The 22894-nt window shown below is 36.6% G+C and overlaps 1 protein-coding gene across 1 annotated transcript in view; it reads right to left on the bottom strand.

Moving 5' to 3' along the window:
- ADGRG6 (adhesion G protein-coupled receptor G6) overlaps positions 1-18871 on the bottom strand; it is a 142802-nt gene extending 123931 nt beyond the window's left edge. The window contains exons 1-2 of the mRNA XM_032160483.2: positions 18673-18871; positions 11398-11498 (exon numbers count right to left, since the gene is read on the bottom strand). Of these exons, the coding sequence (XP_032016374.1) occupies positions 11398-11498; positions 18673-18674 (103 nt within the window). The 5' untranslated portion in view covers positions 18675-18871. The remainder of the gene's footprint in view (positions 1-11397; positions 11499-18672) is intronic.
- Positions 18872-22894: the final 4023 nt, after the last annotated feature.

The raw sequence follows: 22894 nt of genomic DNA, 5'->3' as shown, positions 1-22894 counted from the left end.
CAACATGTTTTAGAGATCCCTATTCTTATTTTTGCATACATCAGTAGTTCATTCCTTTTTTGCTGAGTAATATTCTATATTATGAATATACCAAAATCTGTTTATGTATTTACATGTTGATAGACATTTGGATTTTTCTTTTCCACTTTGCAGCTATTATAAATAATGGTGTTATAAAATTCTTGTATAAGTCTTTTTGTGGATATTTTCATTTCTTTTGGATAAATATCCAATAATATGATTATTAAATCATAGTGTGTGTGTGTGTGTGTGTGTGTGTGTGTGTGTGTGTATGCATGCTTATTTTTGGAAACATAAGGATATAATGAAAAAGGAAATATGTGAATCTTAAAAGCATGCAGATTGTTATCTTGCCATTTTAATTTAATTCAGACTATTGTTTTAAAAACTACTCAGTTTTATGCCTTGCTTTTCTCAATTACATTTTTATCTTTATCCCATTTCACTAAACATTTCAAAAATTAAGTTATGATTATGTATACCTTTCATAATGTAAATATTCTGTAATTATCAAATTCTTTCTTGGTGGATATTTGTCTTTAATGTTTAATTATTATAACTATTTTTGTGATGAAAATCTATATGTGTTGTTACACATGGGCACCTATTGGTCAAAGGGTTTAAAAAGTGTGATAGATATAGAATTTATCAGCCTTTGAAAATGTCTTACTGCTCTAATATATATTTATAGAAAGCGATGACTACAAAATAAGAAATTAATTCACAGGATCCTTTTTCAACTTAATGGTGTATTTCAAATAAAGCTGTACCACATTTATGCACTGAATATGCAAGTACTGAGGCTAATTTTTGATCAAGTTATATCTGGGCTATGAAACCAGAAAAATGGAAATCAACCATCCAATTTAATCTCTGCTAACCATCCTCTGCCTGATTTTGCTATTAATAGAAACACAAGCTAAAAGTTCAGGCATGCAGTTTTCACCATGTGTACTAACTGTATCTTCCTACTACAGCTCACAAGGAACAAAGCCTCAGTACATATTGAAAAGGTATCTCTGACTGTAAAGGAACATTTTTGCAAAATTTCATTTCAGAGTCAGCATTTTAATTCATGCTACTAAGTTACTCAGAGTCAAGTTAGCAGTGCTATTGATATCAAAAGCAACTATTTTCACTCCCATTATTAGTTTAGTTGCATCGAAAAGTGCTTTAATGCTTGGTGTGTGCTGTTCAAGTTTAAATCAAATCCAACACAGATTTAAGTTTTTAATATATTTTATCAAAGGCACATTTTTATCTCAAATAATACTTTATTTTTAACCTGAAATAGCCCACAATATATTTTCTGGTTTTATTTCTAAGATTACTAAAAATTAAAATACTTCTAAGGTACCATGTGTAAAGTACTACTAATGCTTCTAAGGCATAGAGTTTTAAAAAGTAAGACTGTAGTCTTACTTTTAAAATATGAAAAGCTCTCCTTTAAATATGGGGAAAACAAAATTACATATGTTCATTTTTATTATTAGATTTCAAATCTAATTTTTTTTACCTCCACATGAACAAACTGGTTTATGTATTCTGCCCTAAAAGCTAAAATATACTTTTAACCTACTTTAACAAAGCCTAATGAACTACATCTTTTTCTGACCAAAAAAATAAGTTGTTAGCTTACAGCACTAAATGTTTATATTTTATACAAAATCTCTACTTCCCACAGATGGGAGTTTTAAACTTAAATTAGCCCAAAGTTCCCAATTCAAGATGCTTTCAAACATAATTATGATAAAGATGAAGGCTGTGGTAAAGTAATGTCAGGCACACATAATGGACAGAGAATAAAGATAAGTCTTTCTCTCTGTGTTTCACTTGAACCAACCGCTTTAAAGTAAATATCTTAATAACTGTCTTACGGAAAAATTTCAGTTATGATGGGAAAATTGAAATGTATTCAAAAGGAATAAATACGAATGGGAAATGAACTAGGCAAACCAGGTGGTAAATCTGATTTAAATGAGAAATTTAAAAAGTCGTATTAGTTGCTCAGAAGTCAGAGGCACCTAAAGGAACAATTTGAAGAATACGAAAAACTTTATGTAAAAAAGATGTGCTCTCAAAAGCTGAATGTCAATAGAGTAAATTTTAAATCATTAGTCATCTCATTCTGTCACACAATTTCACCCTTAAGCCAGACTTCCTATAAAAAAGGAGATTTTTGTCCGATTTACTTTGGATCCAGGGAGTTTACTTTGGAGCTCTTACAATATACCCAGTGAAGATGAAAGCCTCAAAGGCAATAGTTATAAAGACAAAGAAGGTATTTCTGATCTAGATTCACCAACCCTTGGTCACAACTAAATATGCGTTCGAGCAAGAGGCAAAAGGCATCCAGGGCACCTGAAGTGCTATTACTATCTCCAGGTTTTCAATATGTGTGTCAGGGCTGTTCACCAATGAGGAAACTAAGGCTGCCATTTCTAAGGCACAACAGTATGACAGAGAAAAATCATAAAACTGCAGATTCAACAAACAAAAAACAATTTTTTCATTAAGTGCCCTAACTACCACCCTAGGGAAGCTCTCAACCTCTGTGCCCTTCAGCATTCATCTTCATCTGCAATTGCACAAATCATACTTACAGAACTGTAGCTAGTGGGGTCATATCTATCTCCACTGCTGGGCTAGAAGTCCTCATTCAGCTTTGTCAGCATCGGCCCTCACTTAACATCCTCCAGTCTGGTCTCCCACTTTGCCATCTAGCCTCATTCCCTACCTTCTTCTGCAGAGACCCTTTATTCTAGTAATGAGAAATATGCGTGCTTCTACAAAGTCATTTATAATGCGTCTGTGCATTTGTCCTTGTCCCTGCTCTTTTCTCTGCCTAGATCCCCCTTCTCCATTTCCAGACCCATTCTCCATCTTCTCCCTTTCTGTTGTCATCAGAAGACACAGTTTTAACATTATCTATCCATGAGAATTTTTCTGAGATCTCTTCTGTTATCTCTTGATATCATGCCTATAATTCTACTAAATCGCACATCACATTGCATCCTATTTTTTTCTCACGTTAGTCTCCCCAATAACACTAAAATTCCTTAACATTAAAGGCAGTGATTTAGCTTTGCAGAACTAGAACTTTGAAATGAGCCCGATATATATATAATATATATAATATATAAATAGATATAATATAGATATAATATAAACAGATATGTATTTACTGAATGAGCAGTAAGATGCTCATTTCAAAGTCCTATATATATATTCACCCAAATACACACACACCGCTCATTTATAATATTACAATGACATAGCCTTTAGCATTTAAATGAGTCTAAGAACAGCAATATTAACTCTATGTTCTCTGTAACTTATTTAAGTACTATAACGCTCTCACAAATGTTAAACATACTTTAATAATGGTGGGGAAATGAGGAGACTCTGATTAAAAATACCTAACTCTTTGATAAGCTAGACACACCCTGCTAAGGGAAATCCAAGCTCTGGCAAGAGAGCTTGGAAAGCAATTCAATTGATTTGCTACACACTTACTGAATCCGTCTTCCACGGTGTCACAATCAGTAGTATCATTTGCAAATGGACACTACCTTAAATATCAGAAATGGCTTAAAATTCAAAGGGAACTTTCTTCTGAAAGGTCAATAAAAGAAGCGAACATCTCTGACTCATGTGTGTGGGACATGGAAGCCAGTCAGATGATGAGAAGTAATAAGAGTCCTAACCAAATGCCAACTAAAGCATCAAGGATGCTTACCAAACTGGAAGGAAAACGTCCTGTATCAACTCAGCAAAGGCTCTAGAGAAAAACCACAAACCCTATTGTTTGGTGAAACATTAGGTTATCAGCAGTATTGAAACAAAAATGTTTGTGGTCTTGAGCTGCCTACAAGTAATAGATTTTCAGGTTATCATTCTAAAGAGAGATGAGATTAGCAGTCCAAATAAAATATTAATATTGACCTCTGATGAGCCAACCAGGAGACAACTGGTGTACACAATCTGATTAGGAGAATTCTGGAAAAGGTGAGCGGCTACATTTCCACAATCTCAGTGTATACTTGGAGCTCATTTTCTCTAAAATTAAAAAAAAAACCACTAAGGTAAATTATCTCTAAAAGTCTAGCTTTTCCTCCTCATAGCACTGCTACTGCAGCCACTGAAATCACTGTGATTAGAAACTCTGCCTTAAAACTCTATTCAGTAAGGCCAGTGATACAGCTAAACTATTCTTTATACTCATAGGGGCCAGTATCAATTGTACATAATGTCATATTTCTGGATATATTTAAGGCATAAAACAAATAAATGAAGGACATAAGGAACTGTGAATGTGTATAAAAACAGTGATTAATATTGCCAGAGTATTTTTTTCTTCTAGATCTGTATTTTACTTCAATAATACTCTTTAATCAAGTTTTGGCCAGGTAAGGAATCTTCTAAAAAGATCCTCTGTTTGCAAAAATTATGAGCACTTTCTCATTCTTGTAGTTTTGCCCAAACCAATAATAGTGACTAGCGTAATTTTGTAGTTATTAGAAGAAAGATCCTGATTTTTAAATGGTTGACACAATCCATCTTCTGACCTCTAGTACAAACACCTTTTCTCTTTTATCTAAACTAGCAGCACCAAACTTGGAGGAGAATGTAGTAGAAGAAGGGATCTTTTTTGACTCATAATAATTTATTGCAGAAAATTATGTAATTTTTTTATAAAAGCATATCATTTCTAAACCACAAGTTTAAGATGAAGTTAGTTTAGGAATGACTAAAAACCAAGATATGTTGACATGAAATACCTAATAATTCAAACCATTTTCCTGAGAAAAATCTCATTCAAAAGATTACAAATATTTTTAATGATTTTAAGAAATCATGATAATTAGTCTTAACCATAGAAATATGGTGGCCACATATTCCCCACTGGGATACTTTATTCCTCTCTGAGAGATTTTTCGTAGGAGATGGTTAAGAAGGTTAACCTGAACTGGTGATAGCCACCATCCATGTGCTGCCAAAGAACATTTATTTATTTATTTATTTATTTATATTTATTTATTTATTTATTTATTTATTTATTTTGAGATGTAGTTGCCCAGGCTGGAGTGCAATGGCACCATCTCGGCTCACTGCAACCTCCACCTCCCAGATTCAAGTGATTCTCCTGCCTCAGCCTCCCGAGTAGCTGGGATTACAGGCATGCACCACCACACCAGGCTAATTTTTGTATTTTTAGTAGAGTCGGGATTTCAACACGTTGGCCAGGCTGGTCTCGAACTTCTGACCTCGTGATCCGCCCGCCGCCTCGGCCTCCCAAAGGAACCTTGCTTTCTTTTCAGGTGTTTAATCATCTTAGTTCAATGGAGGGGAAAGGATGTTTATGTGACTTGATCCTCATTGTGGGAATAATACATTTTTCTCATCTAACCTCAAAACCTTCCTCCCTATGCTACCCACCCTATAAAGTATACTTGCTCATTATATCTGGAATATATTGGGGTTTGTCTTTGGTTCTCCTCCATTCTGTTTTTTTTTTTCCATCTTCTTTACTTACTGAATACTATGATATTGCAAGTACAAACAATGCCAAAGAAGAAAGAACAGTAAGAACAGTGCCAAAGAGCACATATTCTACTTGCTGAAAATAAAAAGAAAACTCCTTAAAGAATTAAAAAGAATTTAAAAGTGGTAGACAATTTTGTGTCTGTGAAAGTCTCAGAGTTAGTATGTCCCCATTAAAGTCTAGAGCTCCCCAGGTTTATCTTGTCCAAGAAAGTTACCCGCCCAACCTCTAGGTCTAGTTCATTATTAAAAGTACCTGCTAAAATTGGAAGCACACAGAAGAAACTTCACAGGTAAAACAGTTAAAACTATGTGCACAAAACAAAACAGACTGTATAACACACACACACACATACACACACACACACACACACACACACACACACACACTCCATGATTGGACTGTAGGCTAAGGAGGTCTTCGAGGTTTCTGGTACAAATTCCTCAATACTGAGATTCCTTCATGTCCCGATTACTAGTGATAGGGGAATTTGAAGGACAGCTAGGTTTATCTTTGGACAATTAATTACTAAGAGAGTCATTTGGTTCTTACAGCATTAACACACTGGTCCTAGTTCTGCTCTTTGAGATACTTAGAAGAAGTCTGTTATCACTTCCAGATGACCACTCTCCAGATATCTAAAGGCTAGTATCTTATTCCTACTGACTTTATTACTTTAAAGTAAATGTGCCATTTCTCTACATCCATTTTTAATGCAACAATGCAACAAAATTTGTAATTAAAAAACAAATTGATACACAAAAGCAAGAATGTTGTGGCTGACACAAAGGGAGTTCACAGTCGCAGCCCACCTCTAAAGAGGTTTCACTCACTCAGTATTGACAGGGACTGCTTCAAAAATTCCTCAGATAGCTTGAGACTCATCAGTATGCTGGTGTGCCTCGTCTAAATATTCTCTGTTCACCAACCCTCTCTACATTATGACAATCATGCCTGGAGACAAGCATGATCTGACCAATAAAAAGTAGGACTCCTGACATCTCCCTCTTCCTAATATCATTTAAGTGGTGTCAGTTTCATTAGTGGTCCCATCACACTGCTGGGTCACTTGAGATTGTCACTGTGGTGACAAGGCAGGTCATTCCCATTCTACGTTTATGTAATTGGCTTTATGACCACTCAATGTATGATTTCATATTGAACAACATCGAATGCAGGCCATCCAAAGGTGTATGAAGAAAATTATCTAGAAAGTTGCCTCAAGGAAATATCTATATAAAACTTTCTAAACTTTATTTATTCACTCACATTGACTCTAATCTGAGGTCTGAAATGGAAAAACAGCCTTTTAGCTGACAGCTTCAGACAGTAATTTGGAGCACTTTGATTCTGAGTGAAACACACATACACACGTTTATCATTATAAGCAAAATGGTCTGTACAATTAGAATGTTATTTTTGACCTTTAAGATACACTTAGTAATTTTCAATACACAATACTAGATTTTTTTTTAAAAGTGTACATTCATAAAAGGATTATTTTTCTAGACATTTGAAAGTCCTTTGACCAAACTTTAACTCTTATAGACTGCAATGTAATTGATAATAATTGTTCATTTTATGATAAGAAAAATTAACACATACTACTAAATAATAACTGTTCATTTTAGGATAAGAAAAATTAACATATAAGGAAACAAAAAAGCACAAGATTATTTTTACACAATCACCTGCCTTCCAGAACTATGCCCTGGGCTAGAAAGTACACAATTCAGGCCAGATTTTACTTGCAGAAACATTTCCCCTTGCAGCTGTTGATGTCTTATAGATATCAGAATAACACTGTGCTTTGAAACGATCTGCTGATATCATTGATTTTCAGGAAAAGGGAGGCTCCTCCCACACTGCTCGTGACTAAGACGATCTGTGTGGAAACAGGCTCTTGGTTGCTTAGAAATGTATTGGATCTTGGCTGTTTCCCACTCTACTTGAATCCATAACCCTCTGTCTGCTTGACATATCATCATTCATCTTCAGAGTCATGGAGTGTTAGGCCACAAAAAAGAAGTTATTATCTGAAACTCCTTTTATAGATTCCTATTAAGTGAAGAAAGAGCCAGAGTAACAGTTGAGTAACTAACAAAATTTAAATATTTATACACTTATACGCCTCTCTGGTCATTTTTTATGGCTTTTTTTAAGAAAAGAAATTCATCAGTTTTTTTTCAGATGACTAAAGTAACACCTGATCATTGTAAAAAGGCAAAAAAATTCAGAGGTGTATAAAGTTCCATCGTCATCCCTCCTGTTTCTCCAAACTGTGCCTCTGAGATAACCCATTTTAGAAGCCTGATGAGTATCATTCCATGTTTTGTTAACATGTTTACAAAGTCTTATATAAACATAGATACATAACGCATCCAGGTTTGTAATGTAAGCTATTACAAATCTAAGATAATTTTATCTTGTTCTACAATACAAACTTCTGGGCTCAAGCTATCCTCCCACTTCTGCCTCCTTAAGTGCTAGGATTACAGGTGTGAGCCAAAGTGCCTGATTATAATTTGCTTTTTAATTCAACATTATTATCATGAATAGCTTTCCAAACCAATAGGCAGTTTGACCACATTGTTTTGAGACACTGCACAGTATTCCACGGAACAAATGTAATATAATGCACGTAACCATCCCCCTTTCAGTGAACAACGCCTTTTCCAGTTTGCTATTGCAATGCTAGTTAACATAATGATACAGATTTCTCTACATATTTATGTTTTTTATTTTATAGGGTATATGCCTACATGTGACAGTGATATACCAATGTACACATTCTTAATTTTTTTATGTTACCTAATTACTCTCCCAAAAGAGTCAACAGTGTCAGTGTACGCTCTTTTCCCAACAATTTTGATTGTATTGGATGTTGTCAACTTTTCTAAATGGTTTCAAGATAGTAGGTGAAAATAAATCGCATTTTATTGTTTTAAGGCATACTTCTATGGCACGAGTGTAAATATTCTAAATTGTTATTTTATTTTAGCTCTTATTAAAGGTTATAATCATCACTTGTCAAGACACAGTGAGCTATTTTTCCACACTTTTGAAAATACAGAAGGTCACAAAACTCACATATTTCTTTTTCAAGTGTCCCATGAAATACAAATGTTAACTTACCTACTAGCAAACTTAATACTGCAATTCTGTTATAAGAATTAAACTATGGATGTTGTTGGAATCAAACCATAAGATTCTAATTTTAATCATCTGAACTACGTGTCAATTGTAACAACCAAAAGAGATCTGCCAATCTCCTAACCTAGCTATCACAGTCAAATTAACGAAACATTAACAAACAAGACAACAACCAAAATCTATGCAGATTATCACTAAGAATATGATATGATCCAGTGGAGCTCCTTCGACTTGAGGGATAGGGAAGGATTATGTGAGGTGGTAATAATTAAACTGAGATCTGAGTGTCAAAAAGAACCAGGTGAGGGAGAAGAGGAGCCTAGGAAGGCATAGACAAGGAATAGAAAGGCCAATGTGTCTACAAAATAGTGAGAGTGGGAGAGAATAGGAGGATAGAAGGAGGAATTTTAAAGATTAAAAGAGAAGTAGATTTGAGGATAGGAGATAGGAACTAGGAGTCCTGTTTGCACATTCGAAGTTTAAGGCCTATTATAAATCCAAGGGTAGATGAGGATCAGCAACTCAAGAGATGGCTCTAGGGGCCAGGAAGGGGCCAGGATGGACAATACAGATTTAGCGGACACTGGCATCAAGATGCCATTTAAAGCAACTTGAGATCATCTAGGGGTTATCCAGAGAAGCAAAAAATTAGTCAACGAATGTGTAAACAGGGATATAACATCAGTTAAGCACTAAATAGTCTTCAAAAACATAGCAGTATTACACTTTGATTTATGCAAAAAAATATTTTAAATATCAGATATATCCAAAGTTGTACTATGCACTATTTTAAATGGCTTGGGAGTTCATTATAAGGAACCCCATGCTGAGTCATCTTATGAGGCAAAAAATTTACATTAAAATACCAATAATATCCTCTAAAGAGTGTTTGTGAATTCAGATATTTACCTGTGCAGTGGTGGCATTTAAAGTGAGTCATTATTAGAGTGATATAGGTATTAATACAAAATGTTCTGGCCTCAAAAGTGAACACAGAAAACTATCTGTCACAAAACCTTATCTGATACACACACAAAAGTTTAATAATGCAGGAAATAACAAATAAATAAGAAAATCTCGTGTGAGAGAGTAACTTAACAAGTGTAAGTACTTTGATTCTGGTGACCTTGAGAATGAGTGCCTCCTTAAATTTTGTACCCCAGGTGATTCTCTTCCCTCAGCCTGGTCCCAGACAAGTTGGTTCCTTTTCTTTAGCCTAAAAACACGTGCTTTATTTATTCAAATGATTAAAATTCAAGAATGTGCATATATTAATTAAAATGTTGACATCTAAAAGTCCAAATTGGAGGTGCTGTGGTCTCAAGAAGCCTTAAAAATATACAAATACGTGACCTAACAAAAATGAAAGTAAACAGACTTCAACTAATAATGTTAATCTATAATTTATCTCATATCATGTCATTGATTCTTAGAGAATCACTTTTGAAAGTAGTTCAACACCGTACATCATAAAATCTATCTTTAATTTTTCAATCTGTTTACAAGTGTGTTTCCTTGAATAATGACAGTAATAAGGAAAATGGCTTTACAATAAAATTCTAACAAATACAAACACAAAATTCACTGAAAGATCTGTTCTGTTTTGAAGCCATTAAATAAGTGCCAGGGATTTTCCAAGTAAGTAATTGAAACTCTTAAAACACTTGGAGGCTTGGAAAAAAAAGTTTTCACATCTCAATACAAGTTTAATTTCTTGATGTGTGAATAAGCAATTTTAGCAGATAATCTATTTCCATGATGTTTAAATTGTATTATTTATGATAATATAGATACATTATAAATATGAAATTAATAAATCTTGATTAAATTCCAAGTAATACATAAGACTTCAAGAATTATGATTTTCTTAATTGACATTTTAGCTTTATTCTAAAGGAAAACATAATAAGCCTAATACATACACCATGAGAAAACAAAGAGTAAAACAGAATGGACTTAAATAAATTTGCTCAGTTCAGTGACAAAACCAGAAAATGAAGAAACGGTTTACTTTTAAACATCATTCACATTCCTCATCCTCTAACTGGCTTATTCATATAATTTGCTGTTTACAGAAAATTTAGTTTTTTTAACAGCCACCAAGATCTTATTTCAAAGTTCAAAAAAATGTAATTAGAAAAAAATAGATACTTTAATTCCAAAAATGCTGTAATTAAAATTAACTTTTTCATATCAAGTAAATTAAACTGCATAGTCTAAAACTTAATTTCCAATTCCTAATTCATATTGCAACATGCTAATAAAATGAGGATGAATGAAACTAGCAAAGTCTGTACTTTCCATAAATAACTATATGAAAACTTGAAAAGAGAAGTACTGTATATTTATTCAACAGTAGAAGAAACAGCTAGGACTTTTTAAATGCGATTTATGTAGTTATCTCATCACTCAATATGGGCTAAGTAAATAAAAGACAACAAAGATTAAAGAAATAAACTCATTAGAAAATAAAACAATGACCAAAGAAATAGTATTCACACAAAATTCAAAGAGGACAGACAAATCATAAACAGAAAAAAAACCACCCTATAAGGATAGAAACAGGAAAAAAAAAAAGGCAGTAAGTAAAAGTAAGGCAACGTAAATAAGTAGCATGCTTACACTGCAGACAATGTCATCATGATTAAATTTGAGACGTGAAAGAGAAAGAGTCTTACCTGAGTGAGGAACACATATGATATATAAAGCAAATAAGAACAGAAGAGGACTGGGCTTCCATTTCCAATGGCAGCTCCACATTCGATCTGAGTGAAACATCCTGCAAAGAAAGAAAATGGCAATTAGGACATTCAACATTCAGTAAAGCATTATGACAAATAAAGTAAAACTATAGGTTTCCAGTAGGGACTGGAACATAAACCTTTTTCATCCTTGCTTCCAAATAGAGGAGGAACTTAAAAGATGACGACCTGATCACTTCCTTCAAGCTAATTAGCAAAAGAAAATAAATCCATGCATTTTATTTGCCACATGGTAGCACTTTCCTTATCAAAATATATATAATAGGTGATTTCTGCATGAAGATGGGTAGTCAGACAATTCAAAAAAATTATTTATTAAAAAATAAAGCAATATTAGCTTCAGCCTCACCAGACTCATGTTCATCTGGGTAGAAGAAGGATGTTTCTATCAACCTTCCTTATAATCTCCCAGAAATTTAGACTGTAAGGAAATGTTTTCCTTAATGTCTGTTGCTTTACAAATGGAAATATTTAAAATAAAACCAAATTGCCCAAACTCTGTTCTATCCCCTAAAGTGATACACCGAAGCATTAACATTCAAAAAAAGGTAAAGTCTTTATATATAAAATAGCTATCAATGTTTTTAAATGGCTATTAAACACCAGGTATTATAGAAAGTAGTAAATGACATTAGATGGAGAGGTGGTGCTTTGAAAACTCAACAATCCTTCTGCACAACGTACTCATTTAATTCTGAAAATTATATTTAACAATGATTTACAAAGGAACATTCATATTATATTGTCTCAAAACAATGGTATAATACAGTTCATTGAATCAGCACCATCAAAAAAAGGCAAACCAGCAAAGAAGGAAGAAATTACAAAAGTCAGTCATCAAAAGGGACCATAAGTGGACTGATGAGCAGAAGAGTTGTGAGGCAGGAAGGTAAGTAAACAATAGTCAGAAATCTCCAGGAGACCTGAAAATCCCCTGAGAAAGAGTTACTTTGCCTATAAGTAGTAACTGAGACTCATTTTATCAAGGAGCAACTAATAAGATACTTTAGGGTTACAGTAATATCTACCCTAAAGCCTGAAGTTTGCTTACCTGAGTAAAATGTGTAATACTAAACAGAAAAGCAGAAAGAGAAATACTCAAATGAGCAAAATTAGACATTAAAGGACTTCTGCACTTGCCTCAAGCCTGCATTTTTAATCTTTAAGAGACCATCTCCATCTCATAGCCAAGAGAACAAGCTTAGAGTGAGACACTACTTATGAACTATGCTGCAAACCTTGGCAAATTGCTTGATCGCCTTGTGCCTCCTATTTCTTACCTGTAAAACAAGGAACAGCAATGAACCTAGTCCACAGTGTTGCTGAGATGATTACATAAGACGATGCCTTTCAAGGACAGTTCCTGACACTCAGCAAGTGCTCAATAAATATTAGCTATTATTATTATTACTATCATTCCAGGCATTCTCATTTAAGTGGTGTTATTCTGCCACCGTGAAATCAAAGGAAAAGACTGAAGCAAGAGTAAACAAGATTAATCTCATATGCCAACACCAATCAATTGACTTTATGGTCATTTCTGGGATCACCTGGGCCAGAAATGAAATTGGTTATTCATGTTTGCTATGAATAAAGAAATGTTAAGTGTCTGAAACTCAAGCCATGTTTTAGTATTCATCAAACTAGAAGTTCTAGAATCATGCAGCTCTCCTGATGAAATTCTAAACTAGGAAAATTCAAAACTAGGAAAAGGTTAAGATTTGAAGAGTATCTGTTGTTTGCAAGCTATGTTTTCAAATCCATCCATCCAAAATATTTGAGATTAAAAGAAGTACTGCTAATGAGAAGTATGTTTTAGTAGGTAAGAAATTAGTAATTATAATAATGGATGTGGACTCTCGAACAGCGCCAACTTACCTCCTGGTGCCTCTATAAATTGTGTGGTTTGCAGGGCAAGTACTTAAACCCTTAGTCTTTTCTTCTGTAAATAGGATATTACCTGCCAAGAAGAACTTGAAATAACAGTACAGGGTAATCTGTAGGGGCTTTTAAAACGGTAGGTGACAAACTTCCGTCCCATAGAAAGTTCACTTATTTGAAAGAATGGGCCTGTTTCCTACTGATGCTGGATGAATGAGTATGCTTTTAAAACAAAAGCACAATTATATATTCAAAGAAATTTAGAGCTAGAAGAACCAATGCTGAAGTCTAATCTAACCTTTTCATTTCACAAAAAAAGGAAACTTAGGTCCAGAAAAATAAAGAGACAGACCAATCAAACCTGGCTGTCACCCTTACAGATATTAACAGAAGAATGTATCAGCTCAAGAGAATTCCCAGCTTCTTACACTTTTTGACATATGACAATTATCTTTCATCAGCATGTGAATAATGGCTCTCTCTTAGATTCATGTGATCTCTAAATAATACTCATAGATTCCTGCTCATTAGTTTGGCCACAAAACACTGTTTATGCGCTCAGGCAACTTCTTTGCTATAAAAGGTTTCAGCATTTAGGGATTCCATATTCAATTCTGAAGCAGTCTTATCAAAGCTGCCTGCAATCCTATCAGTTGCAAATGATGACCATGGCTTAAGGCATTCCATGTCTCCAGACTCTATCACTTCAGACAGAAAAGAAACCCAACAAGGCAAGCACTTGTAACTAAACAAACCATAGGACAGGCCAACTTTCATCCACTTTACTGTTTACTGAAGAAGATAAACAAATAAATTAAGAATAGAACAGAGGAAGGAAAGTACTATGTGTTTTCTCAGGGGATCACTTAGCAAAGATACATCCCTGAGATTTAAATAACTATCTCCCAAGAATGGAAAATCCTGAACAGGGTTACTAAGGTTCTAAATAGGAACTACGAGAAAAAAACACACACACAAAAGTACACTCTTACACCATTTTGATTGTGGCCTTAAAGTTTTATTGAAGACAGCAGGAACATTTTTTAAGTAAAAGACAGTCATAGACTCCTATATTTGGAAGGAATCTAAAGATTATGCAGAAAAACCTATCACCTTACAGGTGGAAAATCTAAGATACTAAACTACTCGCCCAAGATCATAAGATAAGTGGTGTCAGAGCCAAAAGATCCTTTTTGTCACTTGGCTTCCAACCTAGTGTCCTTTTTGAGAACCACACTACCTCTGTTGCAAACTTGTTCCCTTTTTCAATCTACATAGGCTACAAAATACAATTTGCTTGAGTCCTGTTTCCGGAAGCTTTAGAATGTAACCCTTCTATAGAATTGCTTTAAATGTGGATATGATTCCTTGTAGGCATTATTTTATCCAAATGGATCACCGAAATAATCTTAAAAACCTACCACTTTCCACCTCTCTACTCCTACTGGTTTCCCCAAAAGTCACAATTTAAAGAGAAATTAGTGAAGAAATTTTGATATTAGTGGAGAAATTGAAATGATACTAATGCAATCAATACCAGCAACTGTCAGAAACAACTGCTCTCGCCATATCCCAACTCTGTTTCTATGGCAAATCTTTTCATAAAAGGGACTGGGGAATGGCAGAGAAAATACCTTAATTCTTCCAGAGTGAAAAGAACAGTAATTTGGTTTATTCAAGTCTGCTCATAATCGTTTTTCTTTTTGTTTTGGTTAAAGATCATGTTCCTGAGCCAAAGCAATGTATTAAAAAAAAAAAGTGCTATTCTATAACTCGATTTAAGTATCTTTATTAAGTTGGGTGTACCTCCACTTCAAAAAGGCTGATTTATTCCTCAACCCTGCACAAATCTTAAACTTTATTTGAACAGTAACATGCATAACTGGCTTATACTAGAGGTGAGAGTAAAACTCAGCCTTAAGAATTACATACATAGGTACACAAGAATGAGTACACGTGAAACTTGGGAAATCTGAAAAAGAGAAGTAAATTGTGTCAATATACTGGTTTTAATATTGTACTATAGGTTTTCCAAATGCTACCATTGGGGGAACTGGGTCAAAGGTATACGGGATCTCTATTTTTTGGCAACTATATTTGAAGTTAGAAATATATTTAAAATTTCAATTGAAAAATTAAACTCTTAAGCCCTTATGTATACAACTTGTTCTCACATGGTTCAGAAAAATATTGTGTGTGTGTGTGTGTGTGTACAGGAGGGGCTGGTTGAGGGGGCAGGAAAGGAGGAATGGGAATGATTGAACAAATGGGGCCAATAATTAGAATAGGTGATTCTGGGTAAAAGGTATAGAGATGTGTTCTTTGCATTACTTTTATTCTTGAAAACTTCCTGTAGTTTTAAAATGATTTCTAAAAGAGTTAAAAAATTCACATTTACATTGAAACGTATCATTGTTTTCATGTCACGGCCCTCTCCTCACTATCGAGTATTATTGCTTTAATCACTGTCACTTTGATAAAAGAAGTTGCATCTTATTTGAATTTCCATTATTCGGATTGTCATGTTCAAGTCATTTGTATGGTTTTCTATTACAAATATAAATATTTTCTTCATTGATTTGTGATTTCTTAACGACTTATTTTAAATATGTTAAACTTTTGTCGTATTTGCTCTGTTTTAAATAAATAAATCTTGAAGCTTTTTTTTTAAGGCATTCCAGATAATTCCATTTCAAGTAATGCTTATAAAGGAAAGTAAGATGACACTCAGGTAGCCACATTTTTTGATCAATATACCTTTATATGGCACCACCCCAGTCAACTAGTATGCATCTTAACATCATCCAATGTAGATAATAACCTCATCCAATTAGAAATGAAAATTGAAAGATAGTTTTTGCCCATGCATACCACAAACATTGAACAAAGTCTTTTCTATTTAGTCTAAATTCTAAATAGACTGTAGAAACTTTTAATCATCCCATCAGAAACGTAAACTCTGTAAGATATTTAGGCCGTTAGAAAAATGGTCAGATTTTAAAAAGCGGTCATTAGTTTATTTTTAATATGTAAACTAATTCTCTTTCAAATCATTATTTCCAGACATCAGAGTCATGTGTCCAGTTAGGCTACAAAACTACAGGCTTCTAATATTTCCCATAAGCCAAGAGACAATAGCCTTATTCACCATTCATATTGAAAAAGCACAATGTCATGTAATTTATATAAGCCATAAATGGAACAGTAGCTTCATGCAGCTTGAGACAAATTAATGCAAGTCTCACTACATCTACTAAATTTCTTAGGGTATGAAAAATATGCAGTCACTACAACTCCCAAATATATTCATAAAGTCTATAATTAAAGAACTTGAGTATAACAATATACAAATACACTTTCTCCACAAGGAGGAGGCAGAAAATACACTTCAGTAGTTTCTGAACTTGAATCTATTAAAATTTAAAGGATAATATAGCTTATGTTACCCATTTTAACATTTTTCAACAAGATAGTAAGAATATTTATCTTGGAAAGGTTGGTAATTCTTTCCATATATTCTAACAAACCAATACCTAAAAAGAATCAGACCATCCTAAACCACTCCATATGAATCGTAAGCAGCAAAATGGAAAAATATATACTTACCATCTGGTAAAAAATGAAAACTTTCAGTCAAAATAGCTCAACAAAGAATCTCAAATCCAGGTATCAAGCCCTATTTTCTATGTGATTTCATATTCACGCTTTTACCCTATAATGACATGATTTTTTAATCACGAAGAATTCAAATGGACTATATAACTTAATTTCAAGATCAGGAAATTTTTACATTACCTGCTGATAAGTTTAACATCTTTTATTTTAAAAACAGGTATTTATACTTTTATGTGTAATATGCTTTTTTTCTCATAAGATCTAAATGCTTAGGAAAGCTGAAAAAAACTGGGCAAATACCTGCTGTTAAAATCCCTAGTATATTTTCAAGAAAAACTGAAGTTGAAAACAAGCTCATATTACTTCAAAATGTGTAGCCTGTATATGAGAACAAGTCTTATATGAAAATGCTGGCTGTATCCCAAAATAAATTTTTTCAAGTTATACCTTGCCGATTCCACTGGCATAAAGGAAACTTTAAAACTCCCAGGTGTGGAATTATTTCACATGCTGTTTCAGTAAAAATAAGTGGTTCATTTCTGATTACATCTCACAGTACCTGGAACAGAGTTACAGAGTGCTAGGCTTGTGGGCACTATCCTTTCTTTCTCCTATTTTAAAAATGTGTGTTGGGGAGTGGGGAAGTAGGGAATGGAAAGTGCAGGAAAGTCTGGAAAAAACAGGTCCAAGGGGGCAGGTCTTTCCCCATGTACTGAACTGAAAGAGTAAATTCATGTAGGATCCAGGAGTTGGGGGAAGGAGGGTTAAGTACCAAGTTCTAGAAATTGTTGTACATGAGTTAGTGGAAGGGGATAAAATGTCTGTCACGGTGTCCGCTCAAGATTAAGTAAAACACCAGAAGGAAAATTACCTATTACAGGAAAAAAGAAACTTCTTCGTTGGCCACAAAAATAAGCTTGGCCCTTTCGAGTACAATCTTCCTTTTCCCACTCTGGAAGGCCAGACGGTGCTTGGCGACCCTTTCTGGGGGTCGCTGTGCGCCACCTCACCATTAGGATGACAATTCTATGGAGGCAAAACCTTTTAGGTTTCTCTGTTTCAATGCCCCAATTCCCCCCGCCCCCCATAAGTCTATGGAAGTCCCCTCAGATCCTATCACGTAACGTGGCATAACCCTTAATTACTTCTTAATCTACAAAGCACACTGAAAACATTTTCTGCGCACCTTAAAAAAAATTCAAACACCCCAAAGATCCAAGAATAACTTCTACAGTCAATGGTGACAATGTGTAAAGTCAACATTTTCTCGGCATACCAGTACCTTCCAAGCCCCCAGGTGTTGATCCGGGAGAGCGCCTTCTTGGCAGGGCCAGGCCCCTGGACTGAGGAGCCGTGCCTGTTACTCCTTGTTTAATTTGAATTGAAGACAGGTTTTCCCCATTCTTGAAGCCCTGCCCTTCTTATTAGGCTTTACACCGCCCAAATGTGAGGTTTACCTCGCTGGGGGAAAAAAAAAAAAAACAGCCACACACACATGTCACAACTCCACTTGGCAATAGTCCTACTCCTCAGTGCCTCGCGGGGCAAACTGAAGACAAACCGGTTATTCCCTCCGTGCAGTTGAAGTCCTTACAAAATCATTTCTCTTGAGGATGGGGTGGTCGGGGAGGGGGCGGCAGAAGGTGGACACAGATAAAAGAGTGAAGGAATTCCGAGCTGAAAGGTGAGACTTACATGTTGACATTACTGCGCCGAGGTCCCCTTTGGCCACAATATCATCCTCCACTACTTTCCCGCTCTGCTGCGGCTGCTCCACCCAGGGGGAACCCAGGCGCCCCAGCCGTGCACCGCGGCGGGACCCTCCTTTACGCCGTTTCTGGAAAGTTCATGGGCTTTCCCGACGGCGCAAGGTGAACCCTGGTCGCGGCAGCGTTCAGCGCAGGGCCTGCGGGCGAGGAAGCAGGCTGGCGGCAGGTTCCTCCTCGCAGGGAAGTTGGCAGGGTGAGGACGAGAAGCTGAGGAAGTCGGGTGTGCGTGGGGCTGGTGCTGAGGAGACCGGGCCGGGCAGGGGTGCGCGTCGCAGGTCCTCGCCCCCGCTAGCGGGAGGCGGGACTTGGCCACCACTCTGGGGACTTGGGTCCCCCTCGCGGGCGCAGGCGGCTCTCCCCGGACCCGTGCGCTCCGCCCGCGCTTCCGGCGCCACAGCGTGACTGGAGCAGAGCTCAGGTGCGGCGGCCCCGGCGGCGTGCGGCGTATGAACCGACTCCGGCTGCCCTGGTCTGGGCGCTCCGCGGCTGGGGCTGTCCCGAAGGCGCAGCTGCCCCACCCAGGATCTTCAACCCCAGGGCCGAAAGGGAGAAGTCGCCCCGCGGGGCGGGACAGGCGCTCTTGGAGCGAGCAGCGAAGGGAGAGTGGCGGGGGTCGGCGTGGGGTGGGCGATGGGCGCAGAGCCGGGCTCAGCTCCCCGGCTGGGAGGGGACAGGGCGGACCCGGAGGTCGCCGAAACGCCGGGAGCGCTGAACCCGAGAGACCCTCGGCCAGAGAAAGGAGAAGCTAGGAAGGCAGGCGCTCCTGTGGCATCTCCCCAGCGTTTGCGGCCCACCCGAGTCCCCGCGCGGGTCCTCCCGCCACGCTCCTGGGCTGTGGCTTTGCTTCACTTTTCTGCCACTTTCTTTACTTAACTTTTCTGTCTTCTCTGACTAGTTCGCCTGCTCGAAAAAATGAAGGGATGTTAACAGGGGGCTGGGAAGATGGTCACATAACATTTTATTGAGAGGGATTGATTTGCCAACATAAATCCAGCTGCTCGTTGGGGAAAGTTAGCTGCGTGCTCTCCAATGCTCCTGTAAAGTAGCTGCCTGGCAAAGGGATCTGGACACACCTCCTTGGGAATGAGAAGAGAGAAGGGCTCACACCTGGAAAGAGGTTTTCTTCCCATTGTGTACTGCCAGAGTTAGTCCACAAAATGCTAGAGGCAAACCTTCCGGTGCCAGGGCTGTATGCACATCCAGAACCTCAACAGCTCAGCTTGCACGGTGTACATACTGGCACATGCACAGGCCACACACAGAAGTGCCCTAACAATTATTTCACGCTAATTAGCTTATGATAGAGAACTGTTGGTGGGTGCGGGGGTGAGGAAGAGGTAAAGCAGGACTTACTCACAGTTACAGGCAGAAAGGAAGCTGGAACGCTGCCACCAATTCCAGAGGCCTGAACATCCAGGGTGTGTTCTACTTGTCATTTTTATCAGTATTCATTTTGATGAGTAAACAGTATGATTAATAGAGACATTGAGTTGTAGCATTTAAGGGAAGCTAAAGTTCTTCTGACCAACTCTCTCACATTAACAGGTAGGGAAATGAGACTGACAAGATCTGAGGTCTGTGCACACTAGCTAGAGGTGACCAGGGGCTAAGATTAGGTTTCCAGACTCCCCTTTTGAGTCAGTCACTATTACACGATATAGTCCCAAAGAAATTTAAGGGCCACTCTTGGAATTTTTTAAAAGCAACATGTATTTCACAGTTTTGTGGGTCAAGAACCTGGATGTACCTTAGCTCAATGTCTCTCAGGAGGCCACAATTGGAGTGGTGACTAAGGCTGTGGTCTGATCTGAAGGCTTGACAGGGGAAAGATCTACGTCCAAGTTCACATATGTATTTGTTCCAGTCATAGAATTTTAAAGTTAGAAGAAACCTGGAAACATAAGAGCAAATAAATATAAATAACTGCCAGGCATGGTGGCTCATGCCTGTAATCCCAGCACTTTGGGAAGCTGAGGCGAGTCAGTTGAGGTCAGGAGTTCGAGACCAGTTTGGCCAACATGGTGAGACCTCATCTCTACTGAAAAAAAAAAAAAATTGGCCATGGTGGTACACACCTGTAATCCCAGCTACTTTTGGTGAGGCAGGAGAATCACTTGGAGGTTGCAGTGAGCTGAGGTTGCACCACTGAACTCCAGCCTGGGCAAAAGAGCTAGACTGTGCCTCAAAAAAAGAAAAGACAAGACATATAAATAACTGCATTATTCAGTGTTCTCCAGAAAAACAGATCCAGCTAGATGTGTGTATGTACATAGATATATATATTTTAGTTTTAAGGTATTGTGGAGGTACAAGTGCAAAATTTACAGTCAGGCAGCCTGGAGATTCAGGGAAGAGTTGTAGTCCAACTCCAAATGCAGTCTGGCAGAATTCCTTCTTGCTTAGGGTAGAGCAGTCTTTGTTCTGTTAAGGCCTTCAACTGACTGGATGAGGCCTACCTGCAGAATGGAGGATAATCTTCTTTGTACATTGTCCACTGATTTTTTAATAGTTTTTATTCTGATTTTCTTTTTGACATTTATTTTTATCTTTAATTGACATAATTATATATATTTATGGGATACAATGTGATATTTTTATATTTTTATCATTCCATGTGGAATGATTATATCAAGCTAATTAACATGTCTATCATTTTTGTGATAAGAACATTTAATATTTAGCAATTTTGAAATATGCAAGGCATTATTATCTATATTTACAGTGCTGTGAAATAGATTTCAAAAACTTATTCCTTCTAACTGAAACTTTGTATCCTTTGACCAACATTTCACCATTCCACCCCACCTCACCCTCTAGCCTCTGGTAACCACCATTGTACTCTCTACAATTATGAGTTTGTTTCAGATTCCACATATAAGTGAGATCATTTGCTATTTCTCTTTCTGTCCATCAATGGATGAATGGGTAAAGAAAACGTGGAATATATACACATCAGAATGCCGTTCAACCTTTAAGATAGAAATTCTGTCATTTGTGACACATGGATGGACCTAGAGGACATTATGCAAGGCCCACTGATTCAAATGTTAATCTCATCCAAGAAACACCATCACAGACACATACAGAATAATGTTTGGCCAAATCTGGACACCAAGAAGACATTATGCAAGGCCCACTGATTCAAATGTTAGTCTCATCCAAGAAACACCATCACAGACACATACAGAATAACGTTTGGCCAAATCTGGACATCAAGAAGACAGTAGTTTTCACACGTGCTATTATTATATGTTAAAATGTTCATAATTTTATGCATTGAAATTTATGATCAGAATCATAGCTAAAATATTAAAATGAATCGGTGCCTTTCATTGGTCAGTTTGTTAATAAAATCTGTATATTTTGACAGTTTTGTCCTCAAACTAAGAATTTGTTCTTTTCTTTTGAAAAAGCATGTTAGGAAAATGGAGTGTATGGTGGAAAGTACATAGTCTTTTAATGCAATAGACCTGGATTCTAAACTTGACCCTACGATTTTTCAGCATTGTGAACTCTAGCAGTTTACTATGTAAACTAAGCTTGATTTGTAAAATAAGAATAATAATACTTACAGTGTTTAACTCATAAAACTGTTAGGCAGATTCAGTGAGACATTCTGATGTCATTAGACATTCTAATGACATGAAGCACTCAGCATATTTCCTGAAATTTGCTAATATTAGTTGTCTCTGCCCGCCCTATTATCATTATCCTAAACTGAAAAGTGCCAAGACCACATTCCTCTACATACAGGAATCCTCTGACAACGTTCCAGACAAAATGAATATTGAACATCTGTTTGAATCCCTTAACATTGATGCACACTCAACTGTGAGAAGCTTCCTCTTTCTGTGGATTGAATCAAACATTCATGCTTTCAGCTCCCATTCAGAACAAGCACATTCTGTCATCCACAATAAGCCTTTCAAATATCTGAAGACAGCTATCATCTCTCTGTTCAGCATTCCTTCATTCAGTTTTGACAGCCCTAGTTATTTTAACCATTCAGTGTCTGGCTCCTCACCACACATGTGACTTGCCCTTTCCTTATCTGCATGTGAGTCAACGTCAGCCCTCTTTGCAATGTATTCAAAGTGGATTTCAAACCTCAGCCCTGAGGACAGTGAGATCCTTACCATTCCTGAACT

Source organism: Hylobates moloch, unplaced genomic scaffold (assembly GCF_009828535.3).
Source record: "Hylobates moloch isolate HMO894 unplaced genomic scaffold, HMol_V3 SCAFFOLD_2, whole genome shotgun sequence".
NCBI lineage: Eukaryota > Metazoa > Chordata > Mammalia > Primates > Hylobatidae > Hylobates > Hylobates moloch.
The sequence above is the reverse complement of the archived record's forward strand: the minus strand, read 5'-3'. Positions and strand labels throughout refer to the sequence as shown.